This window comes from Brassica napus, chromosome C5, assembly GCF_020379485.1.
Source record: "Brassica napus cultivar Da-Ae chromosome C5, Da-Ae, whole genome shotgun sequence".
NCBI classification, from domain to species: Eukaryota; Viridiplantae; Streptophyta; class Magnoliopsida; order Brassicales; family Brassicaceae; genus Brassica; species Brassica napus.
In genome coordinates, this window is record NC_063448.1 from 34,980,228 (window position 1) to 34,992,460 (window position 12,233).

The 12,233-nt window shown below is 31.2% G+C and overlaps 1 protein-coding gene and 1 long non-coding RNA gene across 8 annotated transcripts; one reads left to right on the forward strand and one right to left on the reverse strand.

Moving 5' to 3' along the window:
• The first annotated feature begins 610 nt into the window (after positions 1-610).
• Positions 611-2,614, forward strand: LOC106368356. Of its 7 annotated transcripts, none has more exons than XM_022694941.2 (3): positions 621-1,049; positions 1,320-1,809; positions 2,228-2,614. In XM_022694941.2, the coding sequence occupies exons 1-3, from the start codon at positions 791-793 to the stop codon at positions 2,295-2,297; spliced, it is 819 nt and encodes a 272-aa protein (XP_022550662.1). In that variant the 5' UTR covers positions 621-790; the 3' UTR covers positions 2,298-2,614. The 7 variants fall into 7 exon arrangements, with proteins under 7 accessions (XP_022550660.1, XP_022550661.1, XP_022550662.1 ...); XM_048758828.1 differs by having other exon boundaries at positions 1,323-1,809; XM_013808302.3 differs by having other exon boundaries at positions 922-1,049; positions 1,256-1,809.
• LOC106368357 lies at positions 1,992-10,600 on the reverse strand. The gene is made up of 3 exons (XR_001274001.3): positions 10,155-10,600; positions 3,591-6,293; positions 1,992-3,421 (listed from the first exon to the last, which is right to left on the reverse strand). It is a non-coding gene; the product is annotated as an uncharacterized LOC106368357 (long non-coding RNA).
• Positions 10,601-12,233: the final 1,633 nt, after the last annotated feature.

Here is a 12,233-nt window from a genome sequence, read left to right on the forward strand (position 1 = left end):
GTTATCGTTATCCCGCGTAGGTGCTACGTCGGTGGTTCGTTCTGTGGCGAACAGGTGTCGACGATACTGCACCGTCGAAGCTTCGGCGTTTGCAGCGAGAGGAGCAAGGATCTTTGCTATCGCCGTGATTTGGTCAACTGCCGCCTTCTGCGCCGATTCTTGTAGGGCGAGGCGTGCCAGGATAGTTTCCATAGACGCAGGATGGGGAAGTGGAGTTACTGGTGAAGGCGTAGGTGTCACCTCTGGAGCCGGCGTCACCTCGAGAGCTTCGCGCTCCTCGCCTGACGAAGAACTGTCGTTGCTAACGACCATAGTTCTGACGTTACTTTGCTAGTTGCCCCACGGTGGGCGCCAACTGTTTGATCGGAAAACGGTAATAAAGAAGATATGGGTTTTAACAAAGATGTCTTATTTATGGTCGGAGAAAACGTTCAGTCGGTTACAAGGGAAACGAAGAGAGTGCGACAGAAAGGAAGTCGGTGACTCGATGAGCTACCGGAAAAGTACAACTAACGGCGAGATGAAGCAAATGTGAAAACCCTAATCTAGCCGCCAAGTGTTAGTCAGTGATTTCGGATCCTTCTCTCGTTGTCTCCCCTTTCCCTTATATAGACGTCCTGATGCCTCGTCCTTGACCTAATTTACGCCATCTTGGTGGGCCTCCTCTGCTCGGCCGAGAAGCCCGTAGACGTCCGAGCAGCCGCTGAGCCGAATGTACTTCAGTCGATGATGATTGACTAAAAGCACTCAAGAGTCAAGCCGAGAGACCTGACTTTTGAGCCGACCGATCATGCCGTCGCTCTACTTAATCCGGGGCAGGCTTTTCTATTCCTCGGGCCTTGTGGGATGGTCAAATCCATCCTCTACAATTGTAGTATATCAAAACGGGTCCCACCCACGCGCCGCTTCTTTACTTATGAGTCTGACTCATCGCCAAAGAAAAATCATTAAAAAAGAAAATCGTATCTCTCTCTCTCTCTCTCTCTACGCTTACGCCGGCATACTCTCCGGGCATCTCTTCTCCGTCGCTCAGATCCGTCAAGTGAAACGTGAGTTTCCTTCTTTTTTCGCCATTTGATACATATTTTCACACTTTTGTTTACCCTTCCTTTTGTTTTTTCATTGTTTCCTTCCAAATCTGAATTAGAGTGGCTGTAAATCTCGGTTTGAACCTATTTTACTTGCTGATTCAAGAATCATTCTTTTTTCTTTTTTTTTTTTTTTTGTGGTTTTACTTCATTCCATACCAAATTAGGAAGAAGAAGAAACACTGGTCTTTGGATGTGTAAATGAGCATTATTCACAGATGTTATTTGCAGCAGAAGGTGGAGGCTTCTTCTCTTCATCAGCTTCTGGGTACATCAACGGTTTAGCCCTTCTTCTACTAGGCCACAAGGATGAACCCAAACCTGTAATAGTATCCCCGTGGAGACATTATCATTTGGTAGTCGAAGAAACCGATACCAAGTTTCAATTAGATTCCTCTAAGAAATGGCTCTCACGTGCCTGCACTTCCCTTACATGCTTTGGTCGCAAATCTGATAGACCCGAAAATCCTTCTCAACCACAAGATTTCCCTTCTGACAAGAGGGATGATGCCCAACAGAGTGTGGACTATGAATGTAGTAATAGGTTTGCACTTAAGAGCAGCCTGAAGAAAAGATCATTTAGCGATGCTCTTCTTGCTGATGAAGAGGATGATGATGTGAGTAGAGATAATGGTGCGTTGAATCATGCTGACAGAAGGAAAGTCCAGTGGCCTGACACTTGTGGTATTGAGATTGCTGAGGTCAGAGAGTTTGAGCCTAGGTATTTGTGGATTCCTTTTTCTTATGAAATTACACTCCAATCTTTGTATGTGTGGCTCATTATAGATGTCTGATTTGGCGTATGTTTAGAATAGGGAATAAATAACCTGTATTCTATAAATGCATATATCGTTTCCTGAGATTTGATAAGTAGTAACACTCTAGATTATGAATAAGCAGCAGTTCAATGGAATAAAAATATATATTGAACTCGTTCATTCTTTGAATACATGCTACTCTTAGTTTCCCTTATGTAGACTGGTGATGTTTATACACAACAGTTTTCTTTGTTCTTAAGAAGCTGTGTTGTACTTGTTATCTATCATTCACGTTTTGTCTTTATTTTCTTTTCCACTTGTCATACCAAGTACCAACGTTGCTCCTCTTAAGGTTCTATTTTGCTCTGAATGAATATGCAGTGAAGTGGATGAGTTGGATGATGAGTTGCATCATGGAAATAGAAAAAGCTGTATGTGCACAATCATGTGACCAGATCTTCGATCAAGAAGAAGCTAAAGGCATGTTTTCAGACACAAAAGGGCTTTCATTGGCGCAGCTCATATTGTTGAATGTTGAGATAGATGCGCTCTGTTTCTGGCCAAGTTCTTGTGCACCTTTGACATATATATATATGGAGAAAGAGTTTTGGATAAGAAGAGGAACTTATTGGATGTGTACCTTTTGTAGCCACTTAATGATTTGTCCAATTTGTGCTGTGTTATAGTGAGATTATTCAATGTAACATCATCTGTCTATGGAACCCTCTGTCCTGTAATGATAAAAAAATCCACACCACAACTTTTGGAGTTGAAAATTCAACAAAAAAGGTTCAACAAAAAAGGATTTCAAGTGTTAATTCTTTAGTTTCCATGTAGTATAATGTATTCCAGTCATAATCATTTTGTTCAAGTAATAGTGCCTAGTTACGTTCACGCGCGTGGGATTATTTCCAAAGGTACCGTTAACCAAAAGCTGAGACTTGGCCATGTCTCAGCCACACAGAGATTACCATAGACTATACACAACAGCTGCTTCAAATAAAGAAACCCATTAACGAAATAAAGATGTCAGTGGCTTCGCCGATTCAATGTATCAGGATTCTTAAATCCTTCTTCTTCTACAACTTCGTCGTCTTTTAGATTCTCTACGAGTAAGCCATGTTGTTACGAGTAGGATCTCAAACGTAAACCAAGCTGATAATCAAAGAGGAAATACTGTTTTATTGAATAGAAAGACTGTTTTACAAGAGAAACCGATTACAAATCCATCTCTCTCAGATCTCTCTGCATCCTCTCTTCTGATTATTCACTCCAACTCTCTGATCCCTTTTCTCTCTAGAAAACAACAGCTTAAATAGAAAGGGCAAGCAGCAAGTTGGAGAGAAGCCAGCTCAGCATCCTCCCCATGTGAAACGTTATGTGCTCATGTGCGTTGCTCACGTGAATGCCACCTCATCCCCTCGTACTTATCATTACCGCCCCTTTGAAATCAACCTTGTCCTCAAGGTTGAAGCAACGAACAGCCTTCCAAATGTCTCCAACAGATAAGTCAGCTTCTGTTTTCTAACTTTTACGGAAAAAATCTCCTCTTCTCCACTTTTGTAATGGCCTTTTCTTCTCATAGATAAGTTCCCAATAATCATTAAACCAACACATTATTGAACAAAAAGGCAAAGAACCAGTCAGAAGTAATCATTAATATCATATAAAAGGAGTAAAAGATTTGAACTTTTCTATAGAAAAAAATTCACAGTTTGTGTGGAGATTCAGAAGTAGAGAGAACCTGCTTGCCATTAGAAAACGGGTCAGAGAGTGTCCGTTGTTTCCTGGTGCTTGTAGACCCGGCCCGTCTAGACATGGATCCGTCGAATATCTGAGAAAGCTGAGCTTGATGAATCGCCATGGACAGAGCTCGTCGATGCAACATCTCTTCGTCGGCAAGCAGTTTTCTCTGTGAACGATTCATTCTCTTGCTCTTGGACCCATCTTTGCTGTCCTTCATCATGGAGATAATTTTGTTATCCATCTTTTCCGACTCAAGACTGACCCAGAAGCTGATTCCGAGTTTATGGGAATTCAAATAAATTTTCGAGAAAACGGCATGCTGTTTCCGAGAAAGTCAAAGTTTTGCCGTAAGATGGGATCGAGCTATAGGCTTATTATTTCCAGAGAGGAGAGAAAGAGAGCATGTGAGGAAAGCAATCGGTCATTAACTAACTGCTAAGGCCAACTCCCATGGTACACAGCAAAACACCAAATTTGATGTGATTTTATCTCCACACACTATCCCACCAAATTTAAGGTAGAGTAACACTATTTATCACACTAAATATTAAATATTTATATTTTATTATGTTTCATTTAAGAGATAATTGGCTTCTATGCCCATAATCAATGTCCTAATTAGCCAATTGCACTTGAGTTGATAGAACTAAATCGTATGACGATTTTAACCCTACATCATAATCCATTCCTTTCGTGTAGTTGTATCAGTTGTCAGTGTGCATGTCTGAAAAACAATCTTCGAGGCATGCAAGTGGTGATTTCCAAAACTTTAAATCAGACAAGTGGTCCTACTTGTTTCCTAGCTCTCTCTTATCCGAACACATAACTTGGGTTCACCCCTATGGTGAATCCTCTAAATTCACCTCACTATTGATTACCAATCAAATTGCCATGTATGAATAGTCAAAAAAATATATTAAAACCTAGAAAAAAGGAAAATAGCTTTAAAAAAAAGGAAGACTTAACGACGTTCATCAAAACACTTCGTCGGCTGCTGCTTCTTCAAACTCAAAGGCTTGTTCTCAGTCCCTAAAAAAACACAGATTGTAGTTTTCAAACAAAGGTTCGATATCTGTGTTTTGAACGGTACGTCGCGTTACTCTTTTTATCCTTATTCAAATTTAAGAATTGATGTTTTTAGATTAGGTCAATTCTCTAAAACAACATAATTAACCTCAAGTATAGTTATTGTTTGTTATATATCTCAGGATCATATAGTTTTAAGCTTAGAGTTGTTAGATCTTTTTTAATCACATGTATGTATGATCATGGCAATAGGAGAAAAAAAAGGAATAGAGGAGGTCACGGATGCTTTGTAGCTTACTGCAAGTGTGTTTGTTAAAAAAATTGGAGTTAAGCATTATTCAAACTTATTTAACTATTAAGCTTTGAAAAGAAAAATAACTAAGCATACTAGGTTGACAAATTGGAACTAATATACTAAATTGTAGCTGATGATTCTCTTACTTTTTAGGAATACATTGCTCTTGTACACATTATGGTCGTGGGAAGGCATTAAATCGATGTGGTTTATGATTGAAATAAGGCCAGGTCGTGATATATGATAAAACTTGATGATTGGCATTAAATTAATATGTTTTAAGACATCAATTCCTTAGAATCTCCATTAAAATAAAGTTTAATTCTTCTATGTTATCTAAGATAATCTCTGACTGGTGTTTTTATTTTGCTATATAGTTGCAATGGAGAGTAGTCATTCAAGTGATCAAGAAACTGTTTCCGCTACTCAGGATGAATTTTGTGGAATTACTCTGAATCTGTGGGTTCTTTTTATTCATGTACATGTTCTTGTAACTTATGTCAATGTGTATACTCTCATTCATTCATATGTGTAGAAACTATATATAAGGGTTGGAAAATAAACTGGTCCAAGTAGCTTAAAACAAGCATTTATACAACACCATGAATGAATGATCTTCAGTAGCAGGTAAATCAGAGTAAAATGAACTGGTTTCAGGCCTTTCTGGTCATAACCTCTTGAAGAAGAAACTTTGTATCTTTATAACACGAGGCTAAGTTCTTCGTTTTAGCTGCATTCTTCTTAACTCTATATGTTCTCCCTTTTCTTTCATAGATGTTCTCTTCCTCTAGTGACCAACGAAGAACAAACCAGAGCAAAAAAAAAAAAATTCATTCTCTCCTCACAATGAAGCACTGGCTTACTGCTCTTCACTTTGTCGACGTTGAATCACTTATAGCCGTGATCCTGGTCCTTATCTTTGTAGTGCGTCGTCATGAATACCAAACCAGAAATAGCTATTCTCTCTCACCTTCTTCCTCGATGAATCCTTACATTGTGATGTGAAACTTCTATAAAATACATTATATTGCCTTATAAAAAAATACAGTACACATTTATAATGTCTTATAAACAGAGATGTGAAAGCATTCTTCTTAACTCTAGTTGTACGGCTCACTGTGTTTCTCTTGTTCACTCACTCTCTGTTTTTGTTCTCACACTCACTCTGTTTTGTCTTGTGTTTCATTATTACACAAGCACACACAGTCTCTTTACTCCCTCGTTTCTTTTCTTGTTCTTGTAGAGAGAGAAGAGAGTAATCTTCTTCACTCTTCCGTTTCTTGCGCCTCAAGTCTCTTCTTCTTCTTCCTTCTTTGTAACTTGTTCTATGCTACTCTTCTTTGTTCTTATTCTTGGGAACTTCTCTTAGATCCACTTTGTCTGTAGGTTTAATCAAGAGTTCAGTTCCAATAAAACGTATCTTTTAACTAGATGCTCTTCTTCTCCATCTTTTTCTTCCTTGTTGATAACAAACAATAATTATACTCGAGGTTAATTATGTTGTTTTAGGGAATTGACCTGATGTAAAAGCATGATTCTAAAATTTGAAAAGAAATAAAAGAGAGTAACGCGACATACCGACCCATAACACAGATCTCGAACATTTGTTTGAAAACTACAATCTGTGTTTTTTTAGGGATTGTGAAGAAGCCTCTGAGTTTAAAGAAGCAAGGTGTTTTGATGAACGTCGTTAAGTCGATGTCTTCCTTTTTTTTCAAAGCTATTTTCCATTTTTTTGCTTTAGTTTTAATACCTTTTTTAACTAATCCTATGTGACAATTTGATTGGTAATCAATAGTGAGGTGAATTAGAGGATTCACCATAGGGGTGAACCCAAGTTTTGTTCCGCTTATCCTATCTCCTAACTTTATATCATACTAGATATGAGTCCGTGCGTTGCAACATGTTTTGTTTGATGTTTTAATTTAATAAAGAAATAAAAGTAATAAATCGTTTTATTATATTTTTAGGATTGTTTTTGCGTATATTGCGTGAGACTTATTTTATAATTAAGAACTCGTTTTTATACATAAATCTCAGTTAATATTTGTATTTTATAATCATGTGCATAGGTGAATTTTTATCAACTTTCTACTTAGTACTAGAAAAAACACTCATACCTATTAATTTAAACCCAACCCAACCCGAATTAAGAATTATAATGAAAAAAATGAAAGTTAAATAAGGTCAATCGAGTCATTGACAACATCATACACTTTCTTATGTAATAATTTAATATTTTATTAAACTTATCTGATGCTTAATTATTTTCTTAATTTATTATTTCTAAATGATATATTTCTATAACAACATTTTAATTAAAAATGAAGTAGAAAAATATTACATAGTAAAAACAAAAATGTAATAAGATGGCGATGAAACTTGATTTTTTTTGACAAAAGGCATATAAAAATCACTTCGGTGACAATAATAATAATAATCTATTTCCTATGACCAAACATGAAAAGTACTATCAAACATGTGTATGATTTTCGTATGACCAAACACATATAAATAGCAATCATGACGACATCATTTTTTATTTTTGTTAATTAAATAGTTTTAACATCATACTTGTCATCGAATTCTTTTTTTAGTTATTATTAAATAATTTTAAATTTTATTTTTGTTTGGATTTTTTTTATATTTTTTGTTTAGGATTTTAGGAAAGGAAAATTACTATCATATAAACATTTACAAATATCTTCTCTTTAAAATTTTAGAAAAAATAAATGGTTATCAAATAATTATTTCTAGTTACTATTAAATAAGTTTAAAAAATACTATTTGTACAATTCGTATCTAAACTAATTTTAATCAGAGGGAGTAATTTTTAGTATCATGTTTATCATCAAATTATTTTCAAAAACATTACCAAATAAGTTCTTACAATTTTATTTTGGTTAGAAATTAAAAATATGATAAAATTTCTTTTGTTTATGATTTTTTAAAAATATATCAAATATTCTCTTAAAGGTTTTTTAGGGTTTAAAAAAAGGAAATTAATATTAAATAATATTTTAAAATTTAATTTTGTTCAGGATTTAGAAAAATAAAATTACTATCAAATAATTATTTCCAGTTAATATTAACTATTTTTAGAAGTTCCTATTTTCAAAATTCATTTTTTCAATATCACAAATATTTTAACAAATTTTCTTTGTTAATTAAATAATTTTTAGTATAATGTTTATCATTAAATTTTAAAAGTGAAAATTACTATTAAATAGACTTTTACAATTATCTTTTGTAAGGATTTTTTTTTTTTAAAAAAAATCTTATTTGGTCAAGATTAAAAAAGGAAAAATTATTTTATAAATCTATTTTATTTAGGATTTTAGGATTTTAGGAAACAAAAGTTAGTTTCACATAATGACAGGTTTTTATTGACACATTAACAATATAATTATTTTTTATTAGCACATGTAACAATCATATCGAGTGAAATATTTGAAGTTATTTTGGTTTATAATTTTCTAAAAAAAAAATTACCTATGAAAAAGGAAAGTTAATTATTTATTAGAAAAATAATATTGCTTTTAAAATTTTATTTTATTTAGACTTTTTAAAAAGGAAACTTACTTATTTTATAATTATTTTTTAAAATATTTTTCATTAAAAGTTTCCGTGTATTGGTAGGATACTATAATTCGTTTTTGTTTAATTTTTTTATAAAATTAATTTATTTTTAATAAAATTTTCTGTTTAACGAATTTTATATTTTGTCTTATACGTACAAACACATATTTTTCATATTAACACATACTCATATATGACAACACATCATAATTGAAAAAAAATTGCGTTAGCATCATAAAATGCAATAAGATTATAAGAAAAATTGAGTTGTATCAAGAAATTAAAAGAAATACTTAGGTAATATTTTTTTCGAAAATAATATTTTATTTTTTGAAAATAATATGTGGAAGCTAAAACTTAAATATAGTTGTGAAATATTTGTAGCTATTTTTTGGTTTATAAATTATTAACATACAATTATCTATAAAAAGGAAAGTTTGTTATTTATAGTAAAATAATAGGAATACTTTTAGAATTTTCTTTTGTTTAGGCTTTTAAAAAATACATATTACTTATTTTATAGTTAGTTTTACTTTATGATTTTTATTAAATAATTTCTTGTACTTATAGTATTTTATAATTTGTTTTTTTTCCTAGATTTGGTTTAGTTAGTAGTTTTCTTTTACAATTTTATTTCTTTATTATCTTTACAAACGAAATTTAAATATTTTTAAAACAAAAAAATTACTTTTAAATAACTTTTTACAATTATTTACTTGTTTAGGATTAAAAAAATAAAAAGTACTATCTAATAATTTTAACAATATATAATTGTGAAAGACTATGTAATAGTAATTGTTTTTTTCCAAAATCTTAAAAAGAATCGTAAAAATATATTTTTTTAATAATAACTTTTATTTTCTAAATCTCTTTTAAATTCTAAGAAAAGAGATCATATATTTGACACATGTCGCAATCTTAAAAAAATTATTAACACATGTCGCGATCATGTTAATTAGCAACTTTAAAGAACCAAGCTTTATATAATAAGATTCTCTCATGTTTTTCTTTTCTCTCCTCTCATTTACTAATTATATTCTTTCCGTTTTAACTTCATTCTTTAATTGTGTTGGGTAATATTATTCTCTTACAAGTTTTAATCATTGATGATATACATGGGTTGGGCTACTCAGTTTTAATCGTTGATGATTTATGTTCTTATGAAAAATAACATGAGAATTAACAACTAATATATATGTTACCGTGTTAAACAAAATATTATATCTATGTTAATATGTATGTTTGATATATGTGTTAAATGAGAAGTTAGAGCTAATACATATGTTAACAACTACTATATTTTTTAAATGATACATCAATTATTGACAATTGACACAAACGATTATTGCATGCTATATGTGTTGTTTTACTCGTTAACTTAAATTTTAGTAACTAACTAATATGTTACCCGATAAATAATATATTAGATTAATAACCAATACTGAATTATTAAGACAGTTAGATGTTATTTATTTGTTTAACGCACTACAAATAACACTTAACTTGATAATCAAATAAGTATCTTAACCAGAGTATATAGAGTTAACATTTTTGACATGTATCCTATTTCTATAAATATATGGTAACATCATACCAAAAAATGGTAATACATGCATTTTAACTATGATTCACTAGAAACTCAGACATAAGAAAATTACTAACCTTTATTGTCAATGGAATCACCTTTGGATTTCTATAACCTTTGGATTTCGGCGAAATTTAAAAAAAATAAACATCGAAGATTTTATGTATTTGAATCAAGTAAACAAAAGATCAATGAAATTATTCAAAGAGAGAAAAAGATAAGAAAAAAAAGAATTGAAGAACACAGAAATGAAAAGAATTATAAAATAAGCAAAATAGTGAGAGGAAGAAGAAAGAGGATGTCCGATAAAGGACATGGGAGAGGGAGAGACGTCAGATGAAGGACAAATGAAAGAGACTTTCAGAAAAAAATCAGAGAAGATGAAGATGATGAAGTGATCACAAAGTGATTATTATCATTTTCTTTATATTGTAAAAAATAAAATATCATAGAACTTTTATAATTTATTTTATTTTCAAAGAAAAATCACCAAATTATTATCATTTACTTTATCTTATAATGTATTTTTATTTTAAAATGTCGATTATAATCTTTATTCATGTTACATTTAACCATAATGAAAAATAATAATATTACATTATTGTAATGTTAGATTTAATAGTAAATAATTAAAACTTTATGTAATACTATTAAATTCACCAAAAAAGTAAAATAACATTCTTATTATTTTATTTTTTATAATATAGTTAAACTTGTATTACTAACTAATAAAATTTTTGTTAAAATACATATATGATTTTGTTATGTGCCTTTCATAATTAATAGTTTCTAATTTTTAATATAATATTATATATAAAATAAATACAAAAATGTATAATACTATTAAACCAAAAATATAAATGTAAATAAATTTGATAAACATATAATTATAAAAATTTAACAAACATGTGATAAAACAATTTATCAATTTTAAATGATAAAAATATAAAAATTATTAAAGCTGAAAACATCAAATAATATAAGAAAATTACCACAAATACCACATTCATAATACCACTTTTCGTGTTTAAACTAACCACTTTTACCCTCACTTTTAATGAAGGGTAAAAGACATTTATACCCACAAGATTAACTAATATAAACTTAGGGTTTAAAGTTGAGAGGTGGGGTATGATTTTTGGAATGTGAAATTTAGTATCCTAATAAATATATAAATAAATACTTAAAAATATATATATATTTTTTAAAATAGTTTCAAACATAATTTTCGATTTTCAAAAATAAATTTTGAAAAAAAAAATTTGAAAACGTTTTAAAAGAAAAGTTTATAAAAAAATTCGTATTTGAAAAAGTATAATTCGAAAACATAATTTTTTATTTAAATAATTTTTTATTAAATATATATAGAAAATAAGGGTATAAGAGTTTTTTGTCACTTAATAAAGAAAATATTTTTGAAAATCTTCCTTTAATAGTGGTAAAGATAAATAATGGTACCATAAAAGTGGTAAATATGAAATTCTCCCAATAATATATAATATTTTTTGGTGTAATATTTGGTGTCATGATTGGAGATGACAAAAAAAATTTGACACTAAAACATCAAATTTGGTGTAATTTCAACTCCAAATTTGGTGTAATGGTTGGAAATGCCATAATATGACGTGTCTGAATTTTTGTACCAACACAAGGCAAAGAAAACAAGGACAGAGACTGATCTGGACATAACACATAAGTATGCAGAGTTTGTTGAGGCTGTCGATTCACTTATTTGGTGAGAGATTTTTTTTTTTCTGCACCGAACTAAAACATAACTGACACATATTCTTATTTACTTTCATTGCTTATGTTCCTTGCAAAAATAGAAAAATTCCCAAATCATAATTAATTTTCGAAGTTTTTCATCTAATCTTAAGTTAATAGAATTGCAATTTCAGTGAATTAAGACAATCTGAATCTGGATCAATGTGCTGAAGGTTGAGCTAACGATTCACACATCGAAAATATTGGCAAAGTGGGTCACTTTCGAGTTTATAATTCGGGCTTTGGGCCGCGCGGAGTTTTAATTCGGCAAATGGGTCGTGTGTATTTGTGACCCTATGCGACTTGAAAGCAAAATACGAAACGATCCTTACTCCAGCTGCGGAATATCGGAAATGCCACTCCTCTCTCGCACGTGAGAATTTCGGCGACTT